This window comes from Thamnophis elegans, chromosome 10 (assembly GCF_009769535.1).
Source record: "Thamnophis elegans isolate rThaEle1 chromosome 10, rThaEle1.pri, whole genome shotgun sequence".
Taxonomy (NCBI): Eukaryota; Metazoa; Chordata; class Lepidosauria; order Squamata; family Colubridae; genus Thamnophis; species Thamnophis elegans.
In genome coordinates this window covers 54,113,589-54,130,385 of record NC_045550.1, presented here as the reverse complement: position 1 = coordinate 54,130,385, position 16,797 = coordinate 54,113,589, and the positions used below count along the sequence as shown (strand labels likewise).

Sequence of the window (16,797 nt, the reverse complement as noted above, 5' to 3'; positions counted from 1 at the left end):
CAGGGATGACCGCAGCCTGGAGTGGATTGTCAGGAAAAGGCCACTCAAAAGTGTTGGGGACTTTCACAAGGAGTGGACTGAGGCTGGAGTCAGTGCATCAAGAGCCACCACACACAGACGGATCCTAGACATGGGCTTCAAATGTCGTATTCCTCTTGTCAAGCCACTCCTGGACAACAAACGTCAGAAGCGTTTTACCTGGGCTAAAGAAAAACAGACTTGATCTGTTGCTCAGTGGGCCAAAGTCCTCTTTTCTGATGAGAGCAACTTTTGCATCTCATTTGAAAACCAAGGACCAAATATGGTGTATGGAGGAAGAATGGAGAGGCACACACTGCAAGATGCTTGAAGTCCAGTGTGAAGTTTCCAGTTTGGGTTGATTTGGTGTCATCTGCTGGTGTTGGTCCACTGTGTTTCATTAAGTCCAGGGTCAACGCAGCCGTCTACCAGGAGATTTTGGAGCACTTCATGCTTCCTTCCCCAGACAAGCTTTATGGGGATGCTGACTTCATTTTCCAGCAGGACTTGACACCTGCCCACACTGCCAAAAGCACCAAAACCTGGTTCAATGATCGTGGGATTACTGTGCTTGTTTAGCCAGCAAACTCGCCTGACCTGAACCCCATAGAGAATCTATGGGGCATTGCCAAGAGAAAGATGAGAGACATGAGACTGAACAATGCAGAAGAGCTGAAGGCTGCTATTGAAGCATCCTGGTCTTCCATAACACCTCAGCAGTGGCACAAGCTGATAGCTTCCATGCCACGCCACATTGAGGCAGTAACTACTGCAAAAAGGGCCCAAACCAAGTACTGAGTACATATGCATGCTTATATTTTTCAGAGGTCCAATATTGTTCTATGTACAATCCTTGTTTTATTGACTGCATGTAATATTCTAATTTTCTGAGATTGCAGATTTGGGGTTTTCATGAGCTTTAAGAGATAATCATCACAATTATGACAAATCACGGCTTGAACTATCTTGCTTCGCATGTAATGAGTCTCATATATTAGTTTCACCTTTTAAGTTGCATTACTGAAATAAATGAACTTTTGCACGATATTCTAATTTTTTGAGTTTCACCTGTAAGAGACAGCATAGAAAAGCACAGGAATAAGTTAAAGCTTATCCCTTGTGGAAGGTAATATCATGTTGCTTCTGCATCAGTTACACCAGTGGTTCCCAAACTTGGCAACTTTAAGCAGAGCTGGCTGGAGAATTCTGGGAGTTGAAGTCCACAAGTCTTAAAGTTGCCAAGTTTGGGAACCACTGAGTTACACCATTAGTCACGCCAGGCTAACCTTTAAAGAATGCACTCAGAAGCTGATGTGGCTAAAAGTAACACAGGAAAAGGTGAAAAGCTGGATGGACAGGAAGCTTCTGCAGCTTGTGCATAGCTTAACCACAGTAGTTTATAGAAAAAAGATTATATAGAGTAAGAGCATTATCAGGTAACCTTATCTTCTTAAGTTTATGCAAATAGTTCATAGGAAATTCTAACCAAAGCAACCAAAGCTAGATGTAGTGAAAAGTTGTTACAACTGCCAAAGATTAAGCAGAATTTATTCTAAAAAAAAGAAGAAAGAAATAATAAATAAATAAATAAATAAATAAATAAATAAGGGGAAGGGGCACTTAAAGCATGGTAGGGGGAGATGTAAACAGGCCAAGATTCACGTAGGGCTATAGGCAGCTTGGATAGGTTGTAAACCTTGTAGTACCCAGCCAATGGGGAGGCCAGGGAGGGACTAATTAGGGAATAAAATACTACTGAAATTTATCATAACGTGTGCCTACTTTGCTAGCTATTCACTCTTGCAAGAATGTATTTCACAATAAACTGTTTGCTGCTTCACTTAATGACTCCGTCCAATTTCTGAAGGGGTTATGACCCAATTCCCAACTATTCCCTAGAAGAAAACGGGATTTAGAAAACCATCAATCTTGGCCCCATTCCTCCATTCAGCCAATCTGCTTGAATATTAACCTTTTCCTTAATAATGTACAAGTATGAAAATTAGATTTCTGTCCATCCATAGCACAGGTAAGGCACCTTGCAATCATATTTGCAAAGCAAATTATTGGTGAAGCCAAGCTACTGATCAAATACCCTTCCTGCTGCTTCCAGGATCTGAATTTTCAGCTATTGCTTTTAAAATAGGTGGTAGTTCCACCATTATATTTTCCTCTCTGCTTTGTATCTGGTCTGGAAGTGAACCTGGATTTTAACTAAATTCAGTTTAAAAAAAAAAAAAAACATGGCTAAAGAAACTCTAGTTCGCCTAATGAGATAGTTGCTTTATAGGAAATAGCAAAACTGACCCACTTGGTCAGGAGTAAAAGTACTTTTATAAAAACAAACGGGAAGCCTTTTGGTCAAAATGGGGTGGGGGCAGTGGTGGGTTCCTTCCCAGCAGGCACCAGTACCACCCACCCGTGTTCCTTACCTATATTTGATCCGACTGGGCCATTTGTGCATGCGCATGCAGAGTATGGTGCCTGCGCGATGCTCCACCGAGCAGCTGGAGCACTGAGGGGGGTGGGTGCGCATGCATGCGCAGCGTGGGTGCCCGTGGTGTATGCTCGGCCCCATCACTGTGTACCAGTTGTGACGGGATCCAGAACCCACCACTGGATAGGGGGATGGTTATTTGTGGATTTGCTGATTAAAAAATAAGCTGAATATTTAAAAAAAGACATCTTTCATGTAATTTATAAAACGGATAAGGGATGCCTATTTGTATTAGCTGCAAAGAATATTAAATCTGTAACTATTCCTTTTTTTCTTTTAATTGTACTGCTTTCTTTTATCTTTTTACTTCATGTATTTTCATGTTTATCTTTTATCCATCTGAATATTTTCAATAACAATTTTATAAAAAGAGAAATTGTAGCTTTATGGTAGAAATGCTTCCATTAATGAAGAGTATTGCAGCTTGGGCCTGCAATGAGCTTACTCTAGGGCAGCCTTGGCAACTTTAAAGACTGGTGGACTTTAACTCCTAGAATTCTTCATCCATGACAATGGCCTCTTGTAGTAAAAAATGGCCACGTACTTTTCAATTCTTTGGGTGGGAGAGACTCACCTCTTCTCTTATCGTTTTCAGGGGTGAGTTCCGGCAGAGATTACTGATGGTTTGGTCAGGGACATGCTGTGTGCTTGCGCAGTACAACTAAAATTGCTCTGTGCATGTGCAGAAGCAATAAGCAAATGGCGGTGCCTATGCCTCCGCCAGGAGAACCAGTTCATGGGCGTGGCAGGCCTGGGTCCTAATATTTTCCTAATCACATTCCCTTCAGTAGGGATCTCTCCATTTTTCCAGTTTTGTGCAAATACATTTCTAGCTGTGGTTCATACGTGTGTAATTAAATATGCATTCCCTTTACTACACACTTGCTTCTCAAAGGACGACGTAAAGCATAGTGGTAGAGTATATCTGCAACACTTTAAATCACCTGAATATTTTACCGAATATTGCACCGTGTCTCACATCTGTTATGTAGTCATAGCAAAGGACAATGGCCTTAAAACATCTCATAGATACTTCATTCACTGCCCTCTGTGCTTCGGAGTACTTTTTGGAGATCAGAAAGAAAGGAGGACACTGTTCTATTTCCACACCTGTCCCAACATTGTGAAGGTGGTGGTGGTACTTTTCCATTTGTGAGAATTTGTTTTCTTCAATCCTTTGGAGAGATTTTTCCTTCTCTGACCACAAAACAGACTGAATGCCAATTTTCCAACATCCCCACTGGTCCTCTGGATGGTGTTTCTTCTCCGTCCTTCATCTACCATGTTTCCCCGAAAATAAGACAGGGTCTTATTTTCTTTTGACCCCTAAAGTAAGCACTTGGCCTTATTTTCGGGGAGGTCTTATTTTTGAGGTACAGGAGGCAGCGAGCGTAGTCACCTCATGACTGCTGCTGTGTTGCAATATTTTCAGAGAGGGATTATTTTGGGGGGATTATTTCAGCGCATGCGCTCAAACGTCCAATTGGGCTTATTATCCGGGAAGGTCTTATTTTCAGGGAAACAGGGAATCTAAGCCACAGGAAAAGGTAATGAAGTCTGTGGAAATCTACAGCATGAAATAAAACATGAAGCCAATGGCTGTGTGGCAGGTCTTAAGTCTCTGCCATGCAATATATAATGATGGTGGAGGAAATGAAGGAAGGTCCTTCACAGACTTCAATACAGGTAGTCCTAGACTTAGGACCACAAATGACCCCAGAATTTCTGTTGCCAAGAGAAACCATTGTTAACTGAGTCTTGCCCAATTGTATGACCTTTCTTGGCACAGTTAAGTGTATCACAGCAGTTGTTAAATTAGTAACAGGGTTATTAAATGAATCCCCACTGACTTTGCTTGTCAGGTCACAAAAGGGGATCAATGACCTCAGGACAGTGCAACCCTCATAAATACGAACCTGTTACCAGGCATAAGAATTTTGATCATGTGACCATGGGGATGCTGCAACAGTCATAAGTGTGAAAAATGATCTGGTTATTTTTTTCAGTACTGTTGTGGCTAAGATGCTGAGCATGTCAATCAGCATATCAAGGTCAGCAGTTCAGCAGTTTGAATCCCTAGCGCCGTGTAACGGAGTGAGCTCCCGTTACTTGTCCCAGCTTCTGCCAACCTAGCAGTTCAAAAGCATGTAAAAAATGCAAGTAGAAAAATAGGAACCACCGTTGGTGGGAAGGCAACAGCGTTCTGTGCTCCTTCAGTGCTTAGTCATGCTGGTCACATGACCACGGAGACATCTTCACTGGCTCTTCAGCTTTAAAATGGAGATGAGCACCGCCCCCTAGAGTTGGGAACGACAAGCACATATGTGTGAGGGGAACCTTTACCTTTACCTTATCGGTATCCATTTGTTGTGGTGGACCTAGACAGATAAAGGTGTTAAATTTTATCCATTAACCCTTAAAGGATAGGAAAATACATAATGCCATATAATTTGTGGTCCTGACTGTCAATATGTGTTCTGCTATAGTAGTGAGGCCAAAAATTGGTGACTGGTGCTGTCCTTCCTTTTTTAATGAGACAAGTTGTTTTTTTTTAAAGGCTTTGGAGTATTCCTCTGGCTCAGTTTCTCCTCATACTGAGTGTCACCTGCCAGTGGGAAGAACAAATATAATTGCCTGTAGTATGGGTAGGCTGAATTAGGTGAGGGTAGATGGGTGCTTGGAACGACATGTTTAGCTGCCTATTAAGTTGTCTAACAATTCACAGCCATGGAATATCTGTGAATGGGTAGTTGGGCTATTTCAGAACATGGGTCTATCTGGTGCAGAGTTAGGCAGCTATGCACAACTTTACGACCCGTGAACTTCAACTCCCAGAATTCCTGAGCCAGTGTGTACCTTTTTAATGCAAGCAGCAGCAAAAATGGATTAATGTCTGATATGCATTTGCATATCAGAAGATTCCTGTTCTGCTTTTTTAATTAATTAGAAACTGCTGTCTTGTTGTTATTTAGTTTTACCCTTTGAAAGACTCCATCAGAGTTGGCTGGCTAATAAATTCAGAATAAATAAATTCTACGGTACATTTAAATCATCATATAGTGAAAATACAGCACACCCCAAACCTACCTACTAACCTTCCTTCTTTCCTTCCTTCTTTATATGGGGATCTCCATTTTTATTTGTACAACAGCAACCTTATGAGGTAATTATTCTCATAGAAGGACTTGATACTTGTTGGGTTACATCTGTTGGACAAAATGTCCATCTGGTTCAGTTCCTAGTCAGGAAAAAGACACTGGAAACATAAGGCTGGAGGCTGATTGGAAAGAGGGTTTAATGGTGAAACAGAACCACCAAGCACATGGTCCTGGCGCAGCTGACCACATGGAGTTGGGAGAGAGGGTTATTTATACCCTTTCTTCGGCTTTGCACTTGAACTTCCTGTTCCTGTGCAAGAACATGTATTCTATTAGCTATTTTAGGGGTCATAGCTAACTTTGTAGGTTGTCTGAGTCCCAGATTTGGTTGAAGCTCGCTAGGTGATGCAATGTCCCCAGGTGATTGTGCCATGTGGTGAGCTCTGCTGCTAGATGGATTAATCCTATTATGTCCTGGATGTCCCTGTCTTAATCCCATCACCCGAGAGCTGGAGGCCTTTTGTCTTGTAGATAGGCTGGCCCAGTCTTTCTTAACAGGCAACAAATATCTGCTGGGGACTATTAAGAAATTAGGAGTTGCCCTCGGTCTCCAAGAGCATGTTTCTCAATGTCTCATCCAGGGAATTATAATATTCTGCCTTTTTAAATATTTACTAAAATATTTCATTCTTCAAGGAGAGGGGTGGCTGCTAACTTTCTACACATCATTGGTTAATGTTGAAATATTATAGTAACATGATTCATGAAGAAATCTGTTTGTGGTTGATAGGAATCGAAAACTACTTGATGGCACATAATTCATCAATCAATTGCAACACAGTAAAAACTCCCTTACACTTTATTTTGAAATAACAATATTGGAAATTCAACTTGGAAAACACATACTATTCTTTTATACAGCCATGTTCCTACACACGCAGCAGAATTTGAGAAAATGTTCAACCGATATCTCATTTGATATTCCTCCTCTCCTGTAGTTCGTCAACTTAACTTGCAGCCTTCTCCATTGACTGCAACCCAGTCTATATTATCCTATGGTAGTTCATTAACAGATTGTGATTTCGCTGTCTGGTTTTATAGCTTTTTCGGTGTTTGGAAAGCTGAAAGGTATAAAGCAAAATTTCCAGCTGACAAATGGATCCACATCCCAAGAATCTTCAGGAAACACAATGTCTTGGCCTCTCACCCAACATGCAATCCCAATAAGGAAGCTGTTGACAAAATAAAGCCAGGGGACGTTCATCTCAATGTGGGCAGGAATCTTTGCATTAAGTAACACAATCAGCATTTGGAGTATAACGAATGGTGTCCAAGTGCCCATGAAGCTGATCAGAAGTCTTGCCAAAAGACATTTTGAATGACCTCTGGAGCTGCCCTCAAGCTCATAAGGAAATAACAGAACACTGTCTCCCTCAAAAGAAATAAGCTTAGTGGACTGCACCATGTTTAGAATTTCTGACCAACAGAAAACAAGAACCAAGCATATTATGGTCAACATACCAAGTGAGAGCCAGTAAGTTTGGCTGCTGATGTAGAAAGGACATTGATGCCCATAATTGTCGTTATTTATATTCAGCCATAAAGAACTGTTCCGAAGATTCAGAATGTAACCAAGGGCAGAAATCCATGTGAGTATCACAGCAATTGTGTACAGTGCTTTCCAGCATTTGTTCTTATAGTTGGAAGTGTGGGCTATTGTAAAGCAATAATCCAAGCCAGCTATCAAAAAAACTGGGTAATGTAAAATTCCATAGACAAGGGAGATAATCTGAGGCAAAAGACAGATGTGATACTCGGTAAATCTAATCTCTCCAATCAAAATATTCCGATTGCAGAAAATTAGAGTCATCATCCCCAGAAGCAGCAAGTCAAAGATAGCTAGTGAAATGCAGAAATAGCTCATGAAACTCTGATGATGATTGTTTTTTCTGGCTTGCAACAGAAAAAAATTGAGAGATACTTTCCCCAACATGACAAGCAGCAAGGCTCCATTCGCTTCGGAAGGCAGGACATCATGACCATCTTTAAAATTCAAAAATAAAGAACTGATGATTGCAGCCATGATTATTTGGAGTGATGACAGCTGTTTCCAGAAATAGATCATACCTAAAACATCAAGAAAATATATTAATTAATCTTAAATTCTTGAAAAAATAAGATGAATTTTCCAAAGAGTGAGCTATCTACCTACCTTCCCTTTCAACCTTACCAGTCTTCATACATACTTACCTATCTCTATCATCATCTTATCTCTCTCTCTCTCTCTCTCTCCCTCCCTCCCTCCCTCCCTCCTTCCCTCTACCTACCTACCTACCTACCTACCTAATTTATATTGCCACCTATCTACAAATGTAACTCCGGGCAGTGTGTAATAAAGCCAACAATTAAAATATTGTTCATAAACCAGTAAAAACAATTAAACATAAATAGAAGCAAGATCACAATAGAATATATCAGGTTTGGGATTTTTCGTTTGTTTGACTCCTGGTGATTACCTTGACAAGTGCCTGCAGTTCGTTTATCAAGATTTTTCAGAGGTGGTTTGCACCTATGTCTTCTTCCTAGAGCTGAGGAAAAGTGACTGGCCCAGGTTCACACAGCTGGCTTTGCACCTAAGGCAATCGCCCAGTTGCTCGTCAAGAGGTTCAAACTACTCCCAGATAACAGGACAAGACTATGGTCAAGGCATCTCCGCGGGATGTACACCAATGCTGGCATTTAATTGGGCACACATCTGAGCTATTTTGTCCAACAGATGCTGTGAAAATTCTTCAGCATGGCCTTGCAGACAAATCTCGAAAGTCCTCCTTCCCCAACGGATCACCCTAAACAAGGCCACCGAATGGCATGCCATACGGATTGAGAAGCAATTTCTGGAACTCTTCTGGATTCATCAGTTGCTGGAAAATTGGACTTGCCTCCCTACATCAGGAATAGTGCCAGGGAATCTCATGGATACATAGCTTGATCTGACCATGACAGAGGAACCGTAGAGAGCTGTCACCAATTCCAGATCACACTGCCAGTTTTTGACGGTAAAACCAAATGAGACTTGTGACGGCTGCTGCGTGTTGAGGATGGGTGACCTGGGATAGGCCCATGGCTGCCGTAATGGCTCAGTTAAGCCACCTCAGACCCCACGCCTAAGGAAGGAAGATTAAAGTTCTCCAGGACCATCAACTCAAGGAACTCTACCGCCTATCCCCGAGACAGACTTGAGGCAGGCAGATTGATACACAGTAGGCAAAGTGGTATAACAGTCCCAACTAATCTGTAGAGCCCAACGTAAGGAACAGGGTCTTATTTACGGGGTGTATGAAATATGAAACCAACAAATAAATGAATGTATATAAGCACACAACTTTGGGAACTTGGTTTGGAGCAGTGTTTCTCAACCTTGGCAACTTGAAGATGTCCGGACTTCAACTCCCAGAATTCCCCAGCCAGCGAATGCATTCGCTGGCTGGGGAATTCTGGGAGTTGAAGTCCGGACATCTTCAAGTTGCCAAGGTTGAGAAACACTGGTTTAGAGGCAAGATTCAAACTTTTAAAAAGGAGCTTGAGAAGATGTAATTAAAAGTTGGGTTATATATTGGGTTTAGATTAATCCTGACAGGGGCAGGTTTAGGATATGTGTCAATTAAAACAAATTATACCCCCTTTTTAAACATTTTTTTTTTAAAAAGAATCTCATTTCTCATAGGATGAATAATACGAGAGAATTTCTCACTCATACAAGAAGGGAGATAACACTCATTGTACAAAAGAAACAAACAGAAATAATATTTCCCTTAAACAAAGCTCTGAACTGCAGATTTTTCTTTTTCTTTCCTTTCCTTTCCTCGCCTGTTCTCCTTTCCTCTCCTCTCCTGGAATGCTTCTTGGTTCAGCACCGTTAACAAACAAAAACAACAATGTGTCATTGCAAGCTAGTGCTTCACTTTGCTTGATGGTCCACTCCAATTTAAACAAAAATTTAAAAAAATAAAGATGAGAGGGAGCCTAGAGGTACAAGAGAAGATATCTTATAGTTGCCTGGTGGATAATACGCCTTTTTACCTCGCATGAAAAGAATATAAAAATTATACACTTGCTAAAACATAAACTCAGACAAAAAGAGCAGACCAGAACCAAATAGTATCTTGAGTTTATAAATGCAAATTAAGATTAATAGCCTGTAAAATACATCTGTTTATATACACAAGTGATCTCTGATATGCATCTGCCAAGTACCCCTCTCACGCACTGTATAAACTACTTTCTCAAACAAGCACATACATTCTCCTTCCTCTTTCTAGCAGAAACCACAAAAAACGAGAGCTGGAGGCAGGATGCAGATGGAGTAAAGGAAAGAGGGATTTGGGGGGAAAAAGAGAAGGGAAAACAAAAATGGGTGAGGATGACCTCCGACAAATGGCAGTCCAATCTCTTCCTGAAACCCTCCAGTGATGAAGCTCCTACAACTTCAGAAGGCAAGCTGTTCCATTGGTTGATTGTTCTCTCTGTCAGAAAATTTCTCCTTATTTCTAGGTTGAATTTCTCCTTGATCAGTTTCCATCCATTGTTCCTTGTCTGGCCTTTGGGTGCCTTGGAAAATAGCTTGATCCCTTCTTCTTTATGGCAGCCCCTGAGATATTGGAACACTGCTATCATGTCTCCCCTGGTCCTTCTCGTCATTAGACTATCCATGCCCAGTTCCTGTAACCGCTCTTCATATGTTTTAGTCTCCAGTCCCCTAATCATCCTGGTTGCTCTCCTCTGCACTTTTTCTGGAGTCTCAACATCTTTTTTATAGTGACCAAAACTGGATGCAGTATTCTAGGTGTGGTCTTACTAAGGCTTTATAGAGTGGTAGTAGTATCTCACTTGATCTTGATTGTATCCCTCTGTTAATACAGATTAGGATTGTATTGGATTTTTTGGCTGCTGCTGCGCATGGATACCTCATATTTAGTTGGTTGTCCACTAAGACTCCAAGATCCTCTCACACTTACTGCTATTAAGTCTGGTTTCACCCAATTTGTATGTGTACTTTTGATTTTCTTTGCCTAAGTGTAAGACTTTACATTTCCCTACATAGAATTTTATTTTGTTAGATAGGGCCCAATGTTCAAGACTGTCAAGATCCATCTGGATCTTGAGCCCATCTTCTATTCCTGTCAGCTTAATATCATCTGCAAATTTCCCCTTATATTCTTTCATCTAAGTCGTTTATGAAGATATTGAAGAGTACGCGGCCTAAGACGGAACCTTGTGGTACCTCACTGCTTACTTTCCTCCATATAGACGTAGACCGATTAAGGACTAATTATTGGGTACGGATTGTAAGCCAGTTATGAATCCATCTGGTGTTGATGTTATCTATCCACTTTTTTCTAGCTACCAAGAAATAGATTGTGGTCTACTTTGCGAACGCTTTGCTAAAGTCTATGTATATTATTTCCACACTATATTGCTGGCCTACTAATTTAGTCATTATGTTGAAGAATGAAATATTGATCAAGGCAGGGGTGAAATTCAGCAGGTTCTGGACAACCGGTAGCGGAAACTTTTGAGTAGTTAGAAGAACTGGCAAATACCACTGGTCTCAGAGTGGGGTGGGAATGGAGATTTTGTAATATCCTTTTCCTCAGGAGTGGAGAGGGAATGGAGATTTTGCAGTATCCTTCCCCTGCCACGCCCACCAAGCCACACCCACAGAACCGGTAGTAAAAACATTTGAATTTCACCACTGGGTTAAGGGTTATCAGCCAGCACAGTCCCACAGATTGTCCATATTCTGAACCAGTATGATTTGCAAACATCTAAAATTAGGGACAAATGCAGAGGTGCTGGATTAGGTAGTGGCCTGACTCAAGAAGTAATTTCTTTCATTGTCAAGGTTGGATTGTTGTAATTTGCATAGTTGCAAATCTGCTATTTGGAACTGAATTATAATCTTCCCATAAAAAAAGATCCTATTAATTGGGCCTATTAATTAAGTGGCATGATAGTGCACAATCCACCCTCAACTAAAATACATTTTGATGTAGTTCCTATAGACCAGTACAGCCAATATTGAAAGAAACCATTCATTTGGATAGATGCAGCCTTATTTATTCATCCAGACAGACTCTGCAGTCAGCAGAAATCAGCATTATTTCTGGAATAATGCAGCCTTTATCCATAGAAAGAGCTAGTCCCCATCATACATGGCTTAGAGAGTTGCATTTTACTACTCTGGAATCAGTGTATTTATTATTACCCTCTTTTTTTGTTCCTATTCTGATCCACACTCTTACCCTTTCAAATGTTATGACTCAGCTTTAAAAGACTCTACCTACAATGTCCAAGCACAAAAACCATTCTGTTTGCTTAATTTGTGGCCACAAAAATAGTGCAAAAATAATTATCATCAGATATTTGGGATCAGTGCTTAGTCCTGTGCACTCAGCTACATCATTACTTTTTATTCAAGATGACTTTCACATTTTTAAAGGAAGATTTTAATTTTCCAGGCCCAAAAAACCACTACAAGAAATGGGCTAGTTATAAAAGCAGAGATATCAGTCAATCTGATTATTGGGGTTTTTCTGAAAATGGTACAGACCTCACAAAAAGACTTATATTTGTTTTCCCCACGCAAAACTGTTGTGTTTTGCAAAACTAAACTCCTATCTTATTCTGCTATCATTACCGTAACCTTATACAATGTAGATTTTGCCATATTTTCTGGCTGCAACAAATAAAAAATAAATATTTGCAACTTATACATTGGTAATCTTCCTGTTAAGATGTCAGAGTTTATGTTCTATGTTTTGTATTTTACCTGTGTTCCTTTTTACTGAAATATGATGTGAATGTGCTGTACTGTTGCAGAAAATGACAGGCTTTAGACTTCTCAGGATACAGGAAAGGTTTATTTGGCAGCCAGGTTCAGAAAGTTAGTGAAATAGCTAACATTGCAAATTCTGAACCACCTTCATCCTCAAAGCACATGTTCTTATACATTCTCAAAGGCAGCATAACACGGAAACACTTAACTCATTTCTTATTGGTTACTTTGAGGAGAAAGCCTTATAAGGAGATGGGGTCTTACTTCTCCTTTTGTCATAGGTACTGAGTACGTGTCTCTAAACAAACTTTAGCTGACCCTTGTGGTCTTGTGAGACTATTGAACTCTGCAGTTAGGCACTTGCTTCCTGTTCTTTTGCAAGCTGCAACTCTGTCTATGTGGCTTTTTAATATAGAAGTAAAGGTGCCCCGAGAGGCTGTCCAGCCTGACCCAGTAAGTTTCACACTTAATGTTCAAATCTCACTTTACGTCCTACTTTAGTACGATAAATAAAATAAGCAATACTTTACTATTATTCTGTCTCTATTCTTCTTTAAGTTAGACCTATCTCGATATTGTTTTTATGTATTTTTAGGTTAACACTACGTTTTTATGATTTTAACTATTTCGCCTTTAAATCTTTCCTTTTCCATCCCAGGTCTCCAGCTCTGTAGCCAATTCAGTCCCTTTGGACATGAAATCCCTTGGTACTGTTGCTAAGTGAAACAGTTATTAAATGCATTTCGCTCATTTTACGACCTTTCTTGCCCCTCTTGTTAAGTGAATCACTACAGTTGTTAAGTTAGCAACATGGTTGTTAAGGGAATCTGGCTTCTCCACTGACTTTGCCTGCCAGAAGAACACATGCCCCGGGATACGGCAACTGTCATAAATATGAGCCAGTTGCCAAGCATTCAAATTTTGATCACGTGAAGATGGGAATGCTATAACGGTCATAAGTGTGAAAAACAATCACATCACTTTTTTCAGTTTTGTAACTTCAACAAAAAGTTGCAAGTCAAGGACACTCTGTATTACTTTTTATACTAAAGACTAGTCAAATTATAATAGTAAAATTTATTTAATTTGATTAGGGGGCTGGATGCTAAAACATATGGAGTACGGTTGCAGGAACTGGGTATGTCTAGTTCAGTGATGGCTAACTTTTTTGTCTTCGCGTGCCAAAAGTTTGGGTGTGCACACAACAGCGCGTGCCCACACTAATGCAAATATGCACACCCCCCCGAGTCCCCTGCGCATGCACACGGCCCCCTCCCCATTTTGGGCCCAGCAGTCCTCCCTGAAGCTTCCTGGGTCCAAAAAAAGAGGAGCAGGGGGGGGCACATCCCCTCCGCGCTACCATCGTGCATGCCTACACTGTTACAAGAGTTATGTCAGCCTTGTATGTAGCTTTATTCCTCTCTAGCATTCATCTCCATTGTTCAATTATGCATTTCCTGCCTCTCTAGGATTTACCTCTATATGCTCCTATGAATCACCTCCTGTTCCCGTTGGGTGTATACTGATGGCCTGTATAGTGTTTTGCAGAGACCCTAAAATCAGCTGGCCGGTGGCACATGCTTGGTGGAGCTCAGCTGAGGCTCGCGTGCCGGCAGAGAGGTCTCCGTGTGCCACCTGTGGCACGCGTGCCATAGGTTTGCCATCATGAGTCTAGTTCATGGGTTCCCAAACTTGGCAACTTTAAGACTTGTGGACTTCAACTCCCAGAATTCTCCAGCTAGCTCTTCTGGCTGGAGAACTCTGGGAGTTGAAGTCCACAAGTCTTAAAGTTGCCAAGTTTGGGAAACACTGGCTCTAGTTTAATGAAAAGAAGGACTAGGGGTGACATGATAACAGTAGTCCAGTATCTCAGGGGTTGCCACAAAGAAGAGGGAGTCAAGCTATTCTCCAAAGCACCTGAGGGTGGGACAAGAAGCAATGGGTGGAAACTAATCAAAGAGAGAAGCAACTTAGAACTGAGGAGAAATTTCCTGACCGTTAGAACAATTAATCAGTGCAACAACTTGCCTCCAGAGATTGTGAATGTTCCAACACCGAAAGTTTTAAAGAAGAGGTTGGATATCCATTTGTCTGAAGTGGTGTGGGATTTTCTGCCTAAGCAGAGGGTTGGAATAGAAGACCTCCAAGGTCCCTTCCAACTCTGTTATTCTATTCTATTCTATTCTATTCTTGAACCTCCTACGAAGGAGAAATTTGAACAATGCATGTTATCTCCCAAATCAGACAAAGAACACAAGAGTTCATTCTATCTCTCTGTCACCTTTCAAATTTTGAAGTTTGAATTTTAGAAATCCTTTTCTGACAGACTGAATTATAATCCCCTGAAGAACATTCTGGGCCTGCTAATGTCACAATGATCCAATAAAATCTGGATTAATTTCATCTTGATTGTAAAAAGGCAGACACAGTTACGTAAACAGATTTTTTTAAAAAAAGCCAAAAATTAGAAACTACAAACTGGTTCTTAAAGAGCTTCCTGAGCAGATTGAAGCTCTCAGTTCTTATATTCCAGCAAATACTTCCTTGCTTAAAACACAATTAATTTTTATTTAAGAAATCATTTCCTCAAAAGCTAAATAAAAAAACAGATGCCTGTACAAGAGACTTCACAATACTGAGGAAGAACTACATCCACTATTTTTGTAGGAACTGAATTGACCATACTAGTAAAGAGAAAATAAATTGTTGGTTTATTTTTTTTTTGTTGGTTTCTTTTCTTTTTTTTCTTTTGTAGAAGCTGCTGTGGTATTAAATGCATTACTGCTATTAACCCTTAACTTCTTATGTTTCAGATATTTGGAACACTATATAAGAAAAATACAAACAAAATTAACCATAGCCCATTTACAAAATAAAATTAGATTTTCAATTATGACAAGCCTTTCGTGCACAGGTAGTCCTCACAACCACAATTGAGCACAAAATTTATGTTACTAAGTGAGAAATTTCTTAAGTGAGTTTTGCTCTATCTTATGACTTTTCTTCCCACATTTGTTAAGTAAATCATGGCAGTTGTTAAGTTGGTTAAGTCAATCTGGCTTCTCCATTGACTTTGCTGGTCAGGTGGCAAAATGGAATCCCCTCAACTTTAGATGATTTCAATATCAATTCTACTATTTTTGTTCAGATGCATCTTCCATGTATGTGAAAGCATAGAAAGAACTACCAGTACAAGAAGGCAATTTGATTTTACATTTTAATAGGGAAGTCTGAACTAAATTATTCCATGACCATTGAGACCATTGTTTTCTTATTCAGAGACTAATTACTATAAGTTGTGCAATGGATCAGTGGTTAAAGATGCTGAGCTTGTTAGCTGGAAAGCTAACAATCCATGTTTGAGAACTGAGCACTGCGTGACGGGGTAAACTCCCTTTACTCACCCCAGCTCATTGGTTCAAAAGCATGCAAATGCAAGTAGATAATAGGTACCACTTTAGCGGGAAGGTAACAGCGTTTTGTGTGCCTTAGCATATAGGTATGCTGCTCATATTAAAGTAGGACGTAAAGTAAGATTTGGACATTAAGTGTGAAACCTACTGGGTCAGGCTGGACAGCCTCTCGGGGCACCTTTACTTCTATATTAAAAAGCCACATAGTCAGAGTTGCAGCTTGCAAAAGAACAGGAAGCAAGTGCCTAACTGCAGAGTTCAATAGTCTCACAAGACCACAAGGGTCAGCTAAAGTTTGTTTAGAGACACGTACTCAGTATCTATGACAAAAGGAGAAGTAAGACCCCATCTCCTTATAAGGCTTTCTCCACAAGGTAACCAATAAGGAATGAGTTAAGTTAAGTTATAAAAGCAGAGATATGAGTCAATCTGATTATTGGGGTTTTACATTTGTTTTTCCCACACAAAACTGTTGTGTTTTGCAAAACTAAACTCCTATCTTATTCTGCTATCATTGTCGTAACCTCATACAATGTAGATTTTGCCATATTTTCTGGCTGCAACAAATAAAAAATAAATATTTGCAACTTATACATTTGTAATCTTCCTGTTAAGATGTCAGAGTTTATGTTCTATGTTTTGTATTTTACCTGTGTTCCTTTTTACTGAAATATGATGTGAATGTGCTGTACGGTTGCAGAAAATGACATGCTTTAGACTTCTCAGGATACAGGAAAGGTTTATTTGGCAGCCAGGTTCAGAAAGTTAGAAAGTGTTTCTGTCTTACGCTGCCTTTGAGAATGTATAAGAATGCATGCTTCGATTATGAAGGTTGTTCAGAACTTGCAATGCTAGCCATGGGCTAGCTTTCTGAACCTGGCTGCCAAATAAACTTTTCCTGTATCCTGAGAAGTCTAAAGCCTGTCATTTTCTGCA

The 16,797-nt window shown here is 40.2% G+C and overlaps 1 protein-coding gene across 3 annotated transcripts in view; it reads right to left on the bottom strand.

Annotated features, from left to right (window-relative positions):
- Nucleotides 1–6,454: 6,454 nt before the first annotated feature.
- GPR160 (G protein-coupled receptor 160) overlaps nucleotides 6,455–16,797 on the bottom strand; it is a 36,243-nt gene continuing 25,900 nt past the window's right edge. For all 3 annotated transcript variants that reach the window (XM_032225288.1, XM_032225289.1, XM_032225290.1), the window contains one exon: nucleotides 6,455–7,740. In XM_032225288.1, coding sequence (XP_032081179.1) covers nucleotides 6,680–7,740 — 1,061 coding nt within the window. In that variant the 3' untranslated portion in view covers nucleotides 6,455–6,679. The remainder of the gene's footprint in view (nucleotides 7,741–16,797) is intronic.